We start from the raw sequence: 20,836 nt of genomic DNA on the forward strand, positions 1-20,836 counted from the left end.
GTATTGTCGTATAGTCTAAGCTAAATATACTTACGTTGAAAGCTAGAGGAACAATGCTATCTTTTACCTCATATCGTTTGTTCTGCAACCCTTGGTGGAGTTGAATAGACTTTGAGCTGACTAAAGCAGGAAACATGAAATGAAACAAATGCCTTTATGTTTCAGACATTCAGACATGGCTTTCCACATCAGCCGACAGCAGTGGCATTCGATCCAGTTCAAAGGCTTCTTGCTATTGGCACTAAATCTGGATCTCTTAGGATGTATCCTTTTATAACGTTCTTAATATGATCAACTCGTCCAGGTAAAATAAATAAAGATCAGAATACCGAGTTCCCTTTTTTTTTTTTTTAAATCTTTAAGATATCCAATTAAATCTTTAAATCGATTCAAGATAGGTAATTGAAAAGTAATTTGTCAAAAGATTTGAACGATTGATGTCGATCGTTTATCCGTAACGTTTTTCTGCAAATATTCCTAATTCTTCAAAAAAAAAAAAAAAAATACTTCTCCTTGTATTTTCAACCCTGCTGCATTCTTTCGATCCACTCACATTTCTCAAAAATTGAATAGTATCTCAAGTTTAAACGAAAAATTCTTATTAGTGTGCACGTTCTTCGATTAAATTTGATATTAAACTTTTTAAAATATTGTAAATTCTTTTTGTTTGTTAAAGTGAGTGTAAAATTGAAATATAAGATCACGAATTAAGACAATAAATAATCAACAGACATTAAAATTTTCCTTAATTTTGAATTGAAAAAATAGTTCAAATATTCCTTCGACAATGTTCGAAATACGACCAATGTTCATTTTCTCCCGAGCTTATATATGTTGTACATTTTTTCAAAAAATACTTCTGTTGGTCATCCCAAGGTCGTTGGGAGAAATAATTTACTTTGAGGAAGTAGTATTGAGATAAATTGTCTTATCACAGGATTACTTGCTCTGATAGCACGTATCAATATTTGGTTAGTGGATAATCAAAAATATGCTACGTGATCGAATGAAACAAGAACTTATGGATTTTTATGTCTCTGGCTTGCTTGGTTGTATAATTAAACGCAAGCATCCAAAGAAACTTTCGCAGTATTAATTTCGCAGAGATGTTTAATGGTTCATCACAGATGATGATTCTGTTGGTACGATATCTGGATGTAGATCTATTTTCTCTCTGAGCAAGTTGTATCTTCAGAACTGATTATCTATTGTCATTATACAGAGATGAGAAGATAGGTTGTGGAATGAGACAAGAGGAGTACTCTCACTAGTTCTACCTGTTTTCATCTTTGATACTTCAAAGTCCTCTACTGTTAAGTTTTTGACGAGATCACCGTTATAATCTTTATCTAAATGTCGACGATTAATGTCTATGTTTTTAACCATGTTTCGAAGCTTGTATCCTATTTGCTCGCTTCGATCAATCATGAAAATTTCTCTTCTTGAGATAAACCTAGAATACTATATCTAAACTGCAGATTTCATGCATCTGTCAAAGAATTATAAAGCAAATGACATAGGATATGAAAGAATATCTACATAAAGCATCATCCAGAGTTCTGCAACTTCCTATCGAGGTTCTATTAAAATACAAATTTGTATAAAAATCCATAGTCTGATTATAATTGATCATATATAATAATTGATCACATATTCCACCTTTTCAATAGCGAATTTGTCTGTATACCCAGTACCTTTAGCTTTTGTCCAGTCTCGGGTTGGCTGATTGCGCGTCTCTTTGCTGTGTGTTTGATCGTACAGTTGACACTATCTGCGTTACAAATTAATGCAACATAGTCACGCTGACGATATATCTGATCGAATTGTGCGCTGATGTTTATTTCATGTAGCGTGAAACCGGCAGCGTGTAACCAGCAGTGTGATGGCGATCTTTTTGTGACTTTGTTACCGGTGAAAGTTACCAGTGACCAATTACAATCGATCATTTTTGACTATTTCTATTGTCGTTGCTGACATGTCCCACATCCAAAGGGTGATGGATTCACTGAAGTTCAAGCATAGGATACACTCGGTTCTCGGTAACGTTGATCAACGAAGCACGCCAGGCTTTAACAGCTTTTATAGATCGTAGTGGTCGATGCTTCGACACGGAGAAACTCGCAGAAGCAAGAATTACAGAGAAGAAGACACGATACGTGGAACTTCGATTAAATTTCTAGTTTTTCAATTTATTTGCCATAGACAAAACTTGTCCAATGTTGTGTAATTCACGACGAGCTCGTTGTCTTTGTCTAACTTTTGATGAAATTCCTCGTCGCGACGATTGACTTTTACATTTATACGTATGCACGTCTTGTTGAACAATCATCAATTGGGGAAAATTTTATTTGATTTTACTGGATTAATTACTCCGTACGATTGGTTTGTGGTTCGTCAACCGTGTGCTCTTTCACGTGGGTGCCTCTATCGGCCTATTCTGACTAAAGATTTACCAGGTAGTGGTAAATGCTCATCACAGCTCGATAGGCTTCCTAGTTGCTGTTATCGCGACAGGCAGAGGCATTTGCTACAAAGTAACTACTTTCATCTGAACGGTGCGCTTTATTGCTCAATAAAATCTTTGAACGGCTCCGTACAGAGAGTCGATCCTGCACGTATGAAGAATGCAGAAAATCAATTATTGCACGATGCGCTGGATGTGAAATGATGGATGAGATTTAGAGCAGGGCCTGATTTATTTAACGGATGTACAACCGCTGATTTTAACCAACTAACGTGTTAATTACAGCTGGCATGATTTTATTTGTAATCCTTTTCAATGAATTTATGTCATTGAACGAAAGTGAATTCCAAAAAGATTCGCTTGATATTTTCTCGTCGTTACATAGGTTCAACCGCAATTTTATAAAATTTAGCGTCTATATATTATGTTATTTATTTTATCTATTTATATTATTTATTATATATTTTATTTATACTATTTATTTTATAAAATTAAAGTATCTACATATTATATTATTGAGATAAATTATTGTCTTAATGGGTTAAGCAGAAGCTTTTACAATCGCCATCAGAAAAGATACATTGGGAAATACGACTCTTTCATAATTTTGGTTAAATTGCTAGTTGCAAGATGGACAGAATTAGGGTTGTAAAGCGGATATTTTTGATTTTCCTTGATGAAAATGGTTAAAAAAATAGTTTGGGCCGGCCAGGCGTGGATGCACACGTGAAACACGAGGGATGCACAGCGGTGATGCAATTACAGTTTTTAATCAACGAGGGAGCGTTAGTTTCCGCTACTGCGGACGATACTTTGCATCTATGGAATTTCCGACAGAAAATACCACAAGTTGTGCAGAGTCTCAAATTTCAAAGAGAAAGGTCAGTCTGTTTCATTTCTCTATTTCGAATGTTCATTTCACTTGCTGTGCACAGTACAGTAATTTTGCAACGACAGTAATTTTCTTCTCATACGCATAGTTCTTTTACGAAATACGATAGAACATCAGAATATTTGAGTATTAAAATTATATTGAAACAATAGATGGACATAATTATCCATTACTTACTATTATTTAGGTGATAATTTGTCACTTACAATATATTATATTTAATATAATTACAATATATTATATTATATTATAACATAATATAATATATTATATTATGTCACTTACAATATAATATATTATATTACGTCACTTACAATATAATATATTATATTATTTACACTCTTATATTATAAAAAGGATATAAGAAACTTCTTATTTAACAAATATTATATATCTTTAATTAAAATGTAAATATTCATATCTCTCTATCAATTGCTAATCTGTAGTATAAAACAAAATGATAGGAGTATGTATATTTGTATGTTTCATATAATAATTCAAGAATAATTGAAATAAGGAAATGTTCATTTTATGTGCTACCATACATATTCTGTGGTATAACGTATTGCAATTGGATTACACAGTGATAATTTAACGGGTCAAATTTCCTTTACATTTTTTCAAATAGATGATTGTTAATGATCGAGGCCGTAATGCATTTTGCTTTGTGTGTTGTATTTTAAACAGAATAACGTGCATCCACCTACCACTTCAAAGTAAATGGCTCTATGTCGGCACGGAACGAGGGAACATCCATGTCCTTCATATCGAGACGTTCGTCCTTTCTGGATACGTAATTAATTGGAACAAGGCTATCGAAATGTAAGTACGCGAATCTCTGTCCACGTGATTTAGATTAAGTTATGATAATTAACTAACGAACAATATCATACGTACATATGTAGAATATACATTTGCAGTTACGTCTTGTTCAAAAACTGTCTTCATTGTTACTCTTACACGTACTTTCTTGTGTACTGTTGGATTATTTTCCAATTGATAAATGAACAGTCCGATTGTTTTGATACAATATGTATATATATATATACAGGTCACGATGGAGATTACTTTTTATTTCTCTTAATTAAGTTATACAATTTGATGGACGACTTACGACACGAGTGTTAGATGTTTTGCAAATTAACGTTGGCAGTCCGTTAGCTTAGATATTTGCCGCTTTACACCAATTGGAGCAATTTCCAAAAAAGATGAGTGAGACTAGAATTAAGGAATTTAATTTGCAATCATAAGTACGTACGTCATACTAGAATGTGTGCATATGTTTAATGTGTGAATGTATGAAGGGACCATAACTAAAGGATAATGATGTGCACGAGATCGTTGGTCATTGTAACGTTAAAAAACGAGAGGACACGCGTAGAAAAGGAGACCACGGAGTGGATGAAAATTCGAGATATATACTAGAGAAATAATCGATGTGGATATAATATAAATAATTATTATGTAAAATTTTCCAGAGGGCTCTTGATTATCCAAGAAGGATGGGAAATAATGCCATTCGTAGATATCAAATTCTAAGATTGAATATAATATAAAAAAATAATATTGAATATGATACACATGTGAATTTAACTGTAAATCTTGTATAACTATCAAATATCAATGTGACGAGTCTTAACGGTGGTAGAGTTATTAGTATCAAAAGAAAGAATGGAAGAATGTCGATCACTTATGCTGATATACTGAGTGGCAAAATTAAAAGATGATGAAATTACCGTCAAGAAGAATTATCTTTCAACTATTTCTCTGAGATTCACTTTGAGGCTGTCTTTACACCAGGAGATGAAGCAGAAAAGTAAAATGTTCCCTTTTTCGAGAATTTTACCAAATCAGACAGTTTTGCAGGATTCAAGAAATTTTTCTGCGATTTAATTTACTATGAACTTGAAAGTTCAAGCCTTCTTTTTACAAAGACTCTTTAAAAGTTAATATACGATTTTGTGTTATCGTTTCGTTGCACTTTCAGTGAAAATGTTTCGTTGATGTATAATATATAATACCAAGAGAAGGTTGGATCGTGTATGTATTAGCATGTTTAATACAAATCTCAAATTATAAACAAGACAGGATTTGAGTACAGTTTTTCCAATCCTGCTGCAATATATTGCACTTCCCGTGCAAAATATCCCTCGTTTGTTAAAGACAAACAACATTAATCTTTGATTACCCGCTAATAAGTCCAAACATGAATCCTATCAAACATACATGACTCGTAACATTGTTTGAACAGAGATATATTTTGACGCTTTGGGAACAATACATCTTGATCGTCTCTCGAGAAACGTTAATGCAACAAGAGTGTTATACTAAATACATGGTAATTCATTAAACACATTAAACACAATCAATCGCAGTATATTCATAGTATACACTTGATTGGTATACATTGAGTTATTTTTATATTTTGATAATATACAAGTCATTTAAAATACAACGAAACGATGATAAAAAATTATGTGTCAATTTCTAAGGAGATTCTACAAATAAATTTTTAAATTCACGATTCATTTAATTGGGTTGCGAAGACAATCCAAGAGAATCGTTTGATTTTGTAAAATTGAAGAAAAAGAAAGTGTTGACGTACTCTTCTAGTGTAAAGAGACACCGAAGAGAATCATTTTGTTTCTTAGTGAGATAAAAATAAAAACGACTTCAGACGGACGTGCGATTTTTATGCAATTTCATATTTTTAAAAACTGAAACCTAAACAGAGATTTGTTTCTGCTATTAAATGTTGTAACAGATATGTATTTCGATTTTCGATATTTTATATATTTTTTTTTGCGTATTGTATGTATGCTGTATATTTCTGCATCCTTAAATCTCTCGTAATTGCACAAAAATCTTCAATCTGGTTGTACAAAAATTGACAATGATGATTTCGTGATATTTTAATTGTGTCACTTGATATAATATTTATGTCAATACATGCTTACAGGGTATAAATTTAGCGTAAATATTATACTTATTTAATAACAAACGTAAGCTTTAAGTCTCCACGTAGAATTTTTAGTTGTAGATTGGTTGATTGAAAATTGCAGTAATGAGAGAGGAAATAACATTTTCTGATGTATACACACACGAAATGCATTGATATTCGTAGAATAATTTCTTCATGCAGCAGGAATAAAATGATCATTTGAATGGACAAGATTTGCAGTTTACGAATTTACGGAAATATATAATTTGACAGTGTGATATGCAAATGACAACATAGTTGCAAATGTAAAATCTAATCTACGATTCCCGAAAATTGAAATTTCCTTAGATCTATTGTCTATATTTACAACGTTACTGCTCTTATGTTTTATTCATTCTTCCTGTTCACGATTTTACATTGAAATTGACTAGATATTATAAATTTTTCGATGTATGTGACACTGCTATAGGTATAGATATACTCTAACTCATCTGTTTTATTTTCCAAAATGTTGTTTCAGGATTTGATAAAGGTGACATTTTATGTATATGTTACGCATTACACACCAGCACAGCTTTCATCGTATTTTGTGCATCTGTTTTTAATTTCTCGTTTAAGTTCCTTACGTTTCTCTTTCTTTCTTATTACATTCGTAGATTATACATGATATAATCGTACTGATTTGCACAGATATCGATGCCTTATTAGCGATGTAAAGGAGGATTTGCGTGAAATTCAGAAATATAACGAAGTCAAGTTTTTGTCAAACGTATAGCAATCGTGCATAAAAAAAAAAAGCCGAGTTAACAACAAATCCGATATTTGAGCGTTTCGATATAACGTATGTTTAAAGTACATGGGACTAATACAGAGATATATGTGTAGGCTGCATATAGATTACGTATACGAAAATACGGTACAAATAAATATACATAACAAACGCATACACACAACTACACATGCACACGTATATAATATATGTATATATATTTTCCAGATCTAGAAAGACCCACCCTGGTGCTGTAGTACACTTGAGTGATAATCCTTTAGATTTGAGCAAGGTACGCGTGTTTTTGAGTACGTTTTATTTTGCATTATTCTCCATCCTTACCATGACGTCATTACCTTACATTTTTTCAATATTATTGTCGAAAACTTATGAAATGAAATCATGATGTTAGGATAATAATTCTCAAGATTCATTTCAAACATTTTTTATAAAATTCTTCTTTAAGGTGTTGACTGTAACAAGAACTCAAGAAGTGTGTGCTTGCATGTTGTGTGTGTGCATGCGTGCATGCTATAACTGTCGTACAAAATGATTTAACGAAGTTATTTCTTTCTGATAGAATATCATATCATTTAATTTGTTACTAATACGTACATGTGTCGTGCAGATGCAAAAGTAACGGGATCATTATTCTGCATTTATCTAATTTAAAATAGTAATAATATTTGGTATTTTTTTGCCACACGTATCACGTTCAATTTTCCTTTGTAATTTTAATCTCGCAACAGAGAGAAAAATTCATACATGTCGTGGATGATCGAAATTTTTCATGTTCAGTTTCTCTCTGTATAACTGAATTAATTTTTTTTATTTCTTCACACTTACTTTGTATAATCATATATATATACACACATGTGAATTGTTAATGATACATAGTTATTGCAATATTCAATTTTAAAAATCTTTATCTTACACTTAAGATGTTTTTTTGTTTTTTAACGTTTTTTTTTTTGTCTTCTCAAGTCCCGTTACTTTTGTATCGTTCCAATAAAGCATAGTGGTGTTGCATTAGTCACAGAATATATCAAGGGCTTGACAAAGATTTATCTCGCAATCATAATCACTCATCTTTTTATACATTTTACACAAGTTCATCATTAATACGATTCTATTGATGTCAGGATCAATATGTGTGTATATAGTATACGTATACATTGGGCTGGCTCTCATTTCTTTTTTATCTCATTCTGTAAGATTGTTCCAATCTATGAAGAGACAGAACAAGATAGAAATCGAAACTCGCAATGGACTCGTTGATCTCAATATCAGTGCATCATGCTTTTGTCCGTATTCCAAGAGAGTCCAAGTGATTTGAAGTTCCGCGTTTTTGTTATTTAATTGACGTTGGAAATCACAGATATCGCAGTTTTTGTGATGATTTGGAACAATCATTAGGGAAATTTTATGGATTAAATGGAAAAAGAACTTGTCAAAGATTTATTATCACTAACAATAAGTAAGTTGCAATTAAGAACCACCTTAATTTGCAATCTCTGTCCTTTGGATCATAGGTATCCACGATAGTCTGAATTAGAGTTGAATTAGGTCACTTAATTTAGGGCACTTAACATTAATTCATATTCAATATTTTACACGATAAATACTATTAATGATCCTCGTCACATGGAATAACGCGGAATATAAATTAAGCTCAAGTGCTCTGAAATAAAGTAATTTAATCTCATTTAAACTCACCTACGATCCAATAATATTAATTTGAAAATATACGTGTACAGAACGCAGGATGAAAATATACGTAGACATGTGAAGACTTGTGAAGTGTTTTATGTAGTTTCTGTATATTTATAAGTTTTTGTATATTTTCTGTCGTCTTGTACATATTATAAATAATTATATTAATTTCGTCACACGATGATTTAAGAAACTTAAAATATATCGTTTAGATATATACTAGTATTATAATATCGTTTAAAGATATGTAATATAGTATAATATTAAAATTAGAAAGAATGATTTGAGAAAAGATGCTTTTATAAGCGTTTTTTTTTTTTTTTTTTTTTAACTATACGATTGAAATTGTACAACATTGTTTGCACAAGTAGGAAATGTGTCAGCTAGTTCTAGTCTGGCAATATTTGAAATGTTGTTGTCGATTTGATAATTGAAAAATAGGATAATTATAGAATCTTCCTAAAAATATTATACTGCCTATATAACTTAAGACTCATTCTGATAAATATATGTATATATATATAATTTTATATATATATAATATATGTATATATATATAATTTATTATTGTTCTTTATGAAGTTATAACTCAATATAAAAATATAACATTTTCAAGTTACTTTCTCTTTATATAATTACCAGTATTCCGGCTATACGTATATTTTTAGTCTAATGTATTATTTCAAATATTATTTCAAGATATTACAGAATCGCGCATGCATCTCTTTATGTGCAAATTAAATTCATAATTACATGTTGAAAACATAGCAGAATGGGTATCCTTTTTTTCATCAATATTATAAAAACAGGGATGTCTTTCTAGCATTCTCAGGCAATAAGAATTATTCAATGTTGATTAATAAATTCTTGTATATTCTACTTTGGACATTTAATTTTTGTAAATGGTCACGAAGCATATTTAATAAAGAATGCAGGAGCAGCATCAACATTTTACCAGGATTGGGTATCCATTAATTATTCTCATGTTACAATTTTCATAATTACATTACAATTTCAACACACTGTTCTCGATGAAAATCGTTGGTCGTTGCATTTAAAAAGTTTAATATCAAATTTTGTGATCCATTTCTGCACTACATTTTTCATATTTGTTCTTGTTGTGTGTACGTAATTTGTATTATAAATTATATATCAGTGTATTACGAAAATTTTATTATAAGAAAAAGGAAAAAAAAAAAGATGACATAACAGTTTTCTTAGAATAGCCACTTACGATATAAGTATCCCCATTGTCCAAGATGCTCGTTTATCACGCCTTTAATCTTTAATTTCAGATGCTGATAGGATACGAGTCCGGGCAAATAGTTTTTTGGGATTTGAAAACGAAAAACGCAGATTACAGATGCCAGAGCGATGTACCTTTGAGATCGATATCTTGGCATCACGAAGGCAAACAGTTTATGTGTAGTCATACCGATGGTTCTTTGTCAACATGGACGGTGCGTCAAGTGAAACCAACGAACGTAACGCACCCGCACGGTGAGAGATTCCCTTTCTTTTTCTTTATTAAATCTTTGTCACTAAATCTTATATATATTAACACTGTATACATTGTCACATATATTAAGAACTACCGACTACGACAGTTAAAATAGAAAATTTATAGAGTACAAAGTACAATAGGAGGATAGACAAGAATAGGAAAAACATTTCTGATGCACTGAAGAGCTTTAATTTTTATATTTTACAAAAGGAAAAAAATCAATTGTCAGTCATTTTGATCACTAGTTTTAGATAAAATTATTTTAGAGAAAGCTTCTAGCATTAAACCTGAAGAAGTTTGTTATTTAATTATATAATCACTATTGAATTAAAGAGCTCATCGAATTTTAAAAGGAAACATCTTTCTGAATTTTATTATTCTGTGAACTCTTACAAATTTGTCTGAAGTGCTAAGAATTTTTATTTCTTCTTTATTTCTATGCGTATACGTATATATGCAAAAAATTATATATATAAAATTAGCTGTGTTTTGAAAATACAATATTAGTGGATGTTAAGAAAGTGGACTTTGAGGAATTAATTATTAACAAACTGATGTTACATAAGTGTACTTAATTGTAAAGACTAATTCGTTTATAGAAGAATATAATTTTCAAGATGCATACAATTAAAAGTACACATTCGCCTAACTGTTTCCTTCTATATAGATGCACATATTTACTTGTATCCTCTGACGTCTATGTCTACAATTCCTACATGTTGAGATTTACCTCGAGGCTTGCCTCGAGGCAAGGTCTCCCGTAAAGCGATCTGGGTATCATAATGCATACTGACATGATATCTCACAATCAGTAGCGTACACAGTTTCAAAGCAATGGAATTGCATTTCACTCAACACGTGAGAAAAATTGCAGTTGTTAGATTATTGCAATAACTATGAATATTGGAGAGAAGTATCATATATATATATAAAAATCAGTCAAATAAACTGATTGCAAGAAATGCAGATCTGGTAATTCTCGACAATGATGGATTCAATGATTGCTTTGTTAATGTCTTCACTGTGACATCCGAGGCTGGTATCATCCCTTTGTGGATACCAGAACGTCATACGCGACCTCGTAGCATAATTTGATGAAATGGTTAAATAATTACTGTTGTTCTAAACATATTTTTTGATCAAAGAAGCTCAAGCTTAAACTGAAATTAAATCTTAAAATTGCTAACACCACGCATGATTCAGTTTATCTAAGATTGAAATTGTTAAAATGTTTAGGACTCTGGTGTCATTAAATACATGTATGCGCTTTAAATGTGCATAAAATTTACAGCGAAAACTACTAAAGACGGCGAGCCAGAACCGTGTAAACCGATACAAAAGGTTGAGTGGAAACTCTCAAGATCAGGGTGAGATATTTTCACGCGTTCAATTTACTTTTTAAGGTGGACTCATCGAGCGAGATTTAAATTACATTATATCATTCTGATTAATTTAGGGAGGTGTACGTTATATTTTCCGGTGGTTTAGCATACGACACAACTGGACGAACTCCAAGTATAACGGTGATACATGGGAAAACCACCACTGTACTAGAAATGGAACATAATGTGATAGACTTTATAACACTATGCGAAAATCCATGGACCAGCGGTACATTAATAAAATTGTCAAATTTTTTTTTTTAAGTTAATCCTACGTATTAATTACGGGCTGTGGAATTTTACGGCAACAATTTAAAAAACTAAATTCACGCACAGACAAAAATATTTTTGAATGCTATCCAAATTCTATATGTTTTTGCATCTTCAAATTTGTCATAAATGCATAAAAATCCGCACTCTAATTACAGTAAATTATATCCGTTAATTTCTACTGTGAATTGATTTTGGTCATGATTTTATTTTCAATATTTAGTATTTATAGTAGATAATAAAATTATCAAATTGTACGTGCATTAATAATAGAATTCGCTTCACAGTTTTCTCGTTTCAATTTTTCTAGTAGTTCACACATTCGATGTAACTATTTAAAGAATTAATTATCATTGCACCTGTGTGTATTTAATTCTGACCTCACTAACGTTTCTACAGATTACCAGGATCCATACGCTGTCGTGGTTCTACTACAGAACGACTTGGTTGTGATAGATTTGTCAACACCTGGATTTCCGTGTTTCGAAAATCCATATCCAATGGACATACACGAGTCGCCTGTGACGTGCTGCGCATATTTTGCAGACTGTCCTTCGGATTTAGTACCAGCTTTTTATTCAGTCGGATCGAAGTCTCAAAAGAAGACCGGATTCAGTGAAAAGGATTGGCCGATATCCGGCGGGGAATGGAGCTCAAGTTCAAGCGGTTACAATGAGATTATTTTAACTGGGTAGATATCCTTTTAATTTCAGCAAGAAGATTTAACTAATTAGCTTTTCGTTTTTGCGATTCAAGTGACGATCGAACATGATTTTCAGACACGCCGATGGTAGCATAAAGTTCTGGGACGCATCGGCGGGCACGTTGCAAGTCCTCTATAAATTGAAGACGGCGAAACTTTTCGAGAAAGGTAGAACGCGTAGCATAGACTCGGAAGAAGATCCTTTAGCGATACAGCTCATCTTCCTTTGTCCCGAAAGTCGGAAATTAGCGATCGCGGGAAGCGGGCGACACGTTGTTTTATTTAAATTCAAAAAAGTTGAGAGTATGTCCGAAGTGGTGGTGAGTAATTTATTTATAATATAACGCTTGTAGCTCTTAATGATAGCCGCGGTTGTTGAACTTTATCATTACATTATAACTTAAAAATAACATTATAACTTGGAACGCTGTATTAGTTAATCGCTAGAACATTGAGAAGGTAATTGCCTCGTACAGACGTAAACGTTAATCTTTAGTTTGGATTTTAAATTAATTAAATTCTACTCTACTTTAATGAAGTTAATTCACCTTTTCCTAAATATCGAAATTTATACTAAAATAAAAAAAAAAGAAATTAGAAAATGCAAAAATATCGCGCAATGTTGCATTTAGCTTTGTTTCAGATGTTAAACATTATGTATTTTATTTCCGTAATGTTAGTCTATCAATTAAATAGTAACAATTTATTGGCTTTCACTGTAGACTTTGGAGATATCGCTCACAGCTGATCCAGCCAAGGAAGTGGAAAGTTCATCCGACCATGATTCCCCAGCTGGTAACACTTCGGGAAGTAGCGAGTCGAAAAACAATGAATCGAATCAATCACTTAAAGTTAAGACTGGTTTGCAGAAGAGGGCCGCAGGCTTTCAGGCAACCTTGGTTTGCTTAACGATTACCAATAGTGGAGAACAAACTGAAAATATAACTGCTCTCAGTTTGAATTCTTCTTATGGTTTGTAAGTATTTAAAGTACTTGCAAAATATCAGTTTTAATGTATGCTTCTGTATTATTTGATTAAATGAAACGAGATAAGCGAAAAGTCCACATAATATTTTTAGTTAAAATCTCTTTTTCAATTGACATAGTCGACTGCAATCAAATTGACTGTGATGATTTATTTTCTAGACTTCGTCTGTTATTTTGTGATCTTAACCCAGAAACTTTATGTTTGTCGGTGTATACATATATAAATATAATAATTGTATAGCATAAATCAAGTATTTTTCTTCCAGTCGAGCTATTTTGATACTTCAAAGATTGAAAGTTGTAATTGTAACTTTATGATAATTAATGGTGTAGATACATATTTACTATTATCATCAAATTCTGAAATTCTGCAGAGTTGTTAGTAACGTGAAATTTTAATAAAATTCACCTTCCTTGGAATCGTTTTTAAACAAAAATTATTTACTTCTTTTTTTTAGAATGGCTTATGGGAACGAGTCTGGTATAGTGATAATAGACATTGTTCAGAAGATTTCCTTGATTGTGTTGAATACCGGGGATATTGGTGGTAATACAGATCCGTGTCAACGAGTGCTACGCAGTCCAAAACGTCAGGACGAATTGAAACGAGAGAACGAGGACAAAGCGAGAAGTCCTAGCACAGACCAGGTAAAATGTATTTCTTTCTTAGTTAAAGTTGTCTTAAATATTTTAACCGTTACCCTCCTCGTTTCCCTCGACCCTGTCCGACGAAACATCTTGAAAAATTTGATATTTAAATATATGCATTTCGCTTTTTTTCTAGACACTATAAAATTAATAATCTCCATTATTGCATGATTGTAAAGAGAATTACATAATTTGAATGTCCAAGTTATTACCAAATTTGTAATTATAAATTTTTTATTTCTTTTGTAAATACAAAATGACCTTAAGTTCTCAATAACATCGTGACACTTCAGCTTCGATACGATTATTAAGAGTAGAATTGATTAAATAGTCGTAGATCAGTCGTATAATACAGTGTTTTTCGAGAATAGCTCTCTAGTTAACATTATTTTAAAACAGGACAGGAAAAAGAAAATGTCACAGGTGACTAATTTTTCCAGGAGATTGGTTGACTAGTAAATAATTTACTGCTAAAAACTTGTTGGAAGAGCTAATATATTTTAACAATTAACCAAAATTATCATTTTATTTCACGCCTCATTTACAACGTTTTATATGTTTTACATGATGAAAATAGTGAATGAAACAGGTTTCAATAAAAATGATAACTAACAAACCGAACACCCAACGATAAACTGAAGAACTATTCAGTCGAATAAAAATAACGTAGACGATATCGAAATAATTACTTAAAAAAGGCAAATAATTATAACATTCGGTGATGTTTAAAACTATAAAATAACTAATAAAATACATACAATTCCTATAAAACTAAAATCAAAGCAATTAAGGAACTGAAACTTTTGTCGTTCGTTTTATTTTCTTGTACTCATAATTATTGTCATGCGTTATTTTAATTCATAAGATGCTTTTAATTAATCCATCGTTTAGATAGAGACTCTAATAGTTAAGTAAGTATATATAACCACTATATTATTTTTTTACAAATTCCAAGCAGAAAGTTTAGCAACGTGTAGGCAATTTTGAAAATTTTCTATTTCTCTATGTTTCTCTATGAAGAAAATTCGCTTCATGCATATTATTATGGAAATCTTTTTTACTCCTTTTCGCGATTTTTGCATGAGCATTGAACATTGTGATCTTAAATACCTTCAAAGGCAGAAGATTACGTAATTCAACTTTCGTTTGAAACTCTGAAACTTTTTATTTAAAAACAAGGTTTTGAAAGCAGAAGGAACATTATTTTTTATTATAGATTATTCAGAGCAGGGGTTGGAAACTTTGAAGAATTAATTAGTTGGTTATTCTCGACTTGAGTTTTTAATAATCCCTATACAGATTGTACTACGTAATTGGAACAAGTTATAGCTCTGAGACAATGGAGAGACAGAAAGAAAATTTTGTTTTATAAAAATTAAATTCTGCCTGATTAAATGAACTCTCGGGAGATGATCACGTTTTCATGATTTTAAAATTATCTTTTAAAAAATTATTTTTTAAAATATCTGTAATCATGGTTAGTCTGAGAGATATTTCAACCTCAATTTCAGTTGTCTTCTTTGTCTTGAAAATGATAAGTCTCACAAAATTGAAGTTAAAATATTTTTCAAACTAATCGATTATGCAGAATAAGATGACATATATGAAAAGATATATAGCATTTACAAAGAAATAGAGATGACTTTGAAATATTCAAAATATTCACTAGTAGTAGACATTTACATTAAATCATACACGTGTTATGTATTATGTAAGGAAAGTCCGAAAACTTTCACCTTTGTTCAATAGAATTAAACGTTCTGAAATTACGATTGGAATTTCCAAGCGACGAGATTGCCTTTGTGTATTTGATGTGCAGTGTATTTTCTGCTTGGAATCTTAGAAATAAACAGAGTTTAGCAGAGAAAGTTGTATCTAGACACGAGTCATTCAGTTTTAAGTAACAAACGAGAATGTTATCGGCAACTAGTGGTCAAACTTGTCATTTTCCATCTGCCGAGAAATTGAAATTAGTTGTAAAACAGATTTATGTAAATCAATTTTATCGAAAGTATAATTTCATGTCACGCGTACGAGAGTATCGACGAGAATCTTCAGCTCGTCTTCAGGAGCTGTTGCAACGCTGTTTTTACTGTATTTTCAAAAACAAAATTGGATCCTATATTGCCTAGTTTCTTTCTAATAACAAACAGAGCAAGATGTATCTTCATCATATTCATGCTTATTATGCATTTAATGTTTAGCTAACTATGTGTCTACCTACGTTGAAACAAGTAAGAACAATATTACTTTTTCGTTTAAAGAGACAGCTAGAGACCTTTTTGTTTTTTTTCGTTTTTAATGATATGCGAATATTATTTTCTTGCGAAAATAAACGAACTCGACAGAAGTAGGTAGTGAATATAACTGTAGTAGATAATGTTTCAGTTTTCACCATTAGCTTTCAGTCGTATTTAGAAGTTTCAATTCGATGTTGAATACGTAGAGAAACGAGAAAGAAACAAACAAGCAACACGACGAGAAATGTAGCTTAAATCAACTAGACAATGACTCTTATCATGATTGTGTACCGCTTAAATGAACCCAGTAAAATTTACATGTGCGATCGGTCTTTTCACATAAACGTTTGATGATGGAGTCTGTGCTGCATGTACATGCATACGTATATAGCAATCAAACTAAAGTTACAATGATACTACAAGATATACAAAATGTGGTTAAACGAAACATGCATTTATTACTACATATTATATATTATATTACTACATATTACTATATATTATATATTATATGTTATAATATCGTTTCCGAATCGAGTTGAAAAAGTGCATGGATGAATTAACTTTAACCAGCCTCTATATTTCGTTGTCGAACTACATATATATATATACGAAAGCCCTTTTTCTCTAAACAGAATTAAACAGAACAAAACCAACCGTTAGACTAGTTTCTTTTTTTTCTTTTTTTTTTTTTAAACAATCGAAACCTTCAAGCAGTTTCAATTTTTCAAGCATTTACCTCATATCTGCAAATACATACATACTACTTGCACACAGCTAACAAGTTTTTCTCTTATGTCTTATAGCGTGCTTGTTCACGTATGTCTTTTGTTTTTGCGTTGCAAGACATGTCGACAAGAAGCGATTACTGATGAAGAGGTAAATTACTCTTTAATTGGAAAATGCGTGGCAAATCTTATTCGAGTGTTACTCATGTTACATGAAACTTGCCATATTTATTGATTCCGCTTGGTTGAAATCTTGGTTGTAAAGAGGAAAATTGCCCCATTGGATTTGAAGGAATTACTTTATATCATTACAACATGATTAATAAAGAAGGAGTTGAAAATGTTCTTTGAAAAATATTTGAACACTCGAATTCCTTTTATATTCACGTTTATTATAGTTCTTTCACATTTACATAGTTTTCCATAGCGTTTTCCTTTTTTAATAAATAATACTATTGTACGCATAAAAATGCTATATTTATGATACGACGTTGATGTGTTGCGTTAAGCTTTATGCTCAGAATTATCGCTAAAGACACTCGACTAGCAGCATTGTCTACATAACAGTATACGTTTCGTTTTTTTTTTTTTTTTTTCTACAAAATCGAGCATCGTTGCAAACGTAGTGAACCTCTGTACTATATTTACCTTGTAATTGCAGATTGTAATGGTACAAAGTACAAAAATTACTAAATTTAGTTCCTGTTGTTTTCTTACAAAATATACGGTATTAGCACTAATTTAAATCATGATTAAAACATCGTAGCTTTACGAATTGATTGTGTTGAAAGTTCGGAAGAAATGGTAAGGTACATTATTATACATCATACGTTAATAGAGTAGTTCTTTGATTAATATTTCACTTTATGATCGAACGAAACGAAAAGCAGCAAGGTGTAATGTTATAATGTCAGATATAAAAATGTATATATTTATAACAAGAAGTTACGAAATGTTTCAGTTACGTACGTATATCGTCTCCGTAAATGACAGCATTAGTCAAATAGTGACGATTATAGCAGGTGATTTCAAATATACACACGTGTACGTATATATAATCAGTAAAATAACTAATTGAAGCGTTCCATTGGAATTCCTCGCGAGGAATTATACTATTTTAATTGTCACGGAAGGACGATCGAGAATTCTTTGGAATGTTTCAATTCGCTTGTAATGATTCTACTTACAATATGCTGCAGCCGTCTATGTTAAGTATGCTAGACGTATTTTAGGTTGAAAAGAAAAGTGAACAGTATAGTATTATTGCTAGCAATGAATTGGTAATAGACTTGAAGAATTAATTATATTTTCACGGTAATAGTTTTGCTAAAATAGTGCGTATATATGTATATATACATGGTAGATGCTTATCGGGTGGGGGAAATTTGTTTATCCAATTCAAAATACACAAAAGATACTTCTTTGATATTTTTTTCTCATCTCTCTGAAGCAGTGATGCATACAAAATGCAGAGAGTTAAAGTGCATCAAAGCTGTTACTAGCTGACATTTCAAACACTGTGAAAGAGATAAGAATCCACAGTCTCGTTCAGTGTAAATTATCTAGAAAACAATACAGTGACAATCGTGTCAAAGCAAGTGACATAGTTCACGTTCGAAGAAAATACGGAATACACGTGGAGTGTGTATCCTTCGTACTTTCAGAGATATTATGCTACAGCAGCTTTGGTAACAATATTCCAAGTGTCAGATGTTTAAAATCTCCGACACGCGGGCAAATTTATTATTTTCTGTGCCCCCCCCTGTCTCGTAATGTAAATTTTAAACTGATTAGCCGAAACATCTTTGAAGACATTTCTCTTTCAGTATCATTTGTCTCAAAACAGTTCTATTGTCGACTGTGATTTCCATCTGTCAGTGTCAGCTACTTTGAATACCATACAATGGGTATTTAATAAGCAATTGTGTTAGTATCGGAAAAATTGTAGACACCCTCTATGATATATGTACATAAGTTACACGATGACACGTGCTTGTTCAAAAAGTCAAGTTTAAGACGTAATTCGTATTCTTCGTTTGGAACTCTCTCTTTCTAAAAGTTCTTGTCTTGTTACTATCAACGAAGCTGTTAATCGAGCAACGATTATATATCATACAATCAAAATTCTTGTTACAAATTGTATAAGAGTCACTAGCATTAAAGTCTCGTTGTAAATTCTAGTTATTATCAATGAATCTGTTAATGAAACTAAACTGTTATTTAAACGATAACTGCTAATTAATATCAGGATCGTTTGTAATCAAGGATTATCCCGGATTTTACTTGTATTTTTGAAAAAGCACGAAACGATGCACACGTTCTTGCATCTTGTAACGCGGCGAGCACACATTTCGCCGACGTATTGTTTCTATGAGCATCTTAGGTATTCATCCGCGTGTAATTTTAATGCGATTTCTACGAAGCATCGAGTGATTTATACCTTCCCGTGTCTGCACTCTTCGTTCTTATCATTTTCCGACAATCATTTTGCGCTCATTTGGGAAGTGACAAGTGACCATGCGTTTGCGATATCTCTTCGTTTGGTGACTATAAAAAAAAAAAAAGAAAAAAGAAAAAAGAAAGCTTCAGTACACATCGCTTTTCATGAAAGTATCATTCGTGACGAGTAAAAAGTATACGTAGGTATAGCATTGTTATACTCAATTATAGCGTGTAACACGTTCATATAAGATACATAAGGCTGTTACCTTTATATCGTGTCTTACGAATTCCACGAGGGACAATACCGACAGGCGTCTCACGATAATGCCATGTGTATCATACGCATATATATATATATATATATATAAAACATACGAGATGATTTGCTTCTAGAATTAGACGATTAAACAATCTTGATGTTTCATTCAGTACACGTTGATTCATTGTGTCAAAATCCAACATGTTCAAATTCGTCAGACACGTGGAGACACTACCGTGGAGTCTGAAGGGTTATTAGCCGACAGTGCTCAACATTCTCAGCCGCGCGGTGAATTTCAAGCCGGAAGCAATAACGAGAAAGGAACGACGACGGAGGAATCGGTAAATGAAACGAATAGACCCACCGGCGGCACGGCGGTGAACGAAGAAGACTGTGCCAAGAATCACGGTTGGAAGGGATTCAGTCTGAAGAGGCAGCTCAGCAAGGTTGATCTGAAAATAAAAAGTACTTTCACGCCGGCTTTGGTGACGTCTCAGAATGGGGTACTTGTATGCTTTTTGATATATATTTTTGATAGAAAACAAATACATATGTATATGTACAAGGTGTTTTGTAACTTGTGGGACCAACTTCGGGAGCTGATTGTACGCCTAAAAATAATGAAAAAAAGTCATATAAATATACGTCCTATCTGTCTTCGTTTATGAGATATAATGAACTTTATAAACAGAGCAAACTATAGTAAGCTAGTTTTACCAGGGATGGTATATATTCAATTTTCATAATAATCATAATTGGGATGAAGAAAACCCACATGTTGTTGTGCATTCAAGACATCAACACCAGTTTAGTTTTAAACGTATGGGCAGGAATAATTGATAAATTTTTAATTGGACCTTTCTTTCTTGATGGGAAACTAACAGGCACAAAGTA

At 31.9% G+C, this 20,836-nt stretch overlaps 1 protein-coding gene across 11 annotated transcripts in view; it reads left to right on the forward strand.

The window, feature by feature from the left end:
* LOC122527386 (syntaxin-binding protein 5) overlaps positions 1–20,836 on the forward strand; it is a 59,605-nt gene that overhangs the window by 18,434 nt on the left and 20,335 nt on the right. For 4 of the 11 annotated variants that reach the window (XM_043651526.1, XM_043651525.1, XM_043651530.1 and 1 more), the window contains exons 2-12: positions 166–263; positions 3,163–3,345; positions 4,044–4,178; positions 7,295–7,358; positions 10,075–10,279; positions 11,575–11,650; positions 11,740–11,894; positions 12,335–12,626; positions 12,715–12,958; positions 13,361–13,614; positions 14,084–14,273. In XM_043651526.1, the coding sequence (XP_043507461.1) occupies positions 166–263; positions 3,163–3,345; positions 4,044–4,178; positions 7,295–7,358; positions 10,075–10,279; positions 11,575–11,650; positions 11,740–11,894; positions 12,335–12,626; positions 12,715–12,958; positions 13,361–13,614; positions 14,084–14,273 (1,896 nt within the window). Of the gene's footprint in view, positions 1–165; positions 264–3,162; positions 3,346–4,043; positions 4,179–7,294; positions 7,359–10,074; positions 10,280–11,574; positions 11,651–11,739; positions 11,895–12,334; positions 12,627–12,714; positions 12,959–13,360; positions 13,615–14,083; positions 14,274–16,477; positions 16,508–20,160; positions 20,446–20,836 lie in introns of those variants that run through there. The other 7 variants (XM_043651524.1, XM_043651528.1, XM_043651529.1 and 4 more) reach the window with 3 other exon arrangements.

The sequence above is a fragment of the Frieseomelitta varia genome, unplaced genomic scaffold, assembly GCF_011392965.1.
Source record: "Frieseomelitta varia isolate USP_RPSP 00005682 unplaced genomic scaffold, Fvar_1.2 scaffold_216, whole genome shotgun sequence".
NCBI lineage: Eukaryota > Metazoa > Arthropoda > Insecta > Hymenoptera > Apidae > Frieseomelitta > Frieseomelitta varia.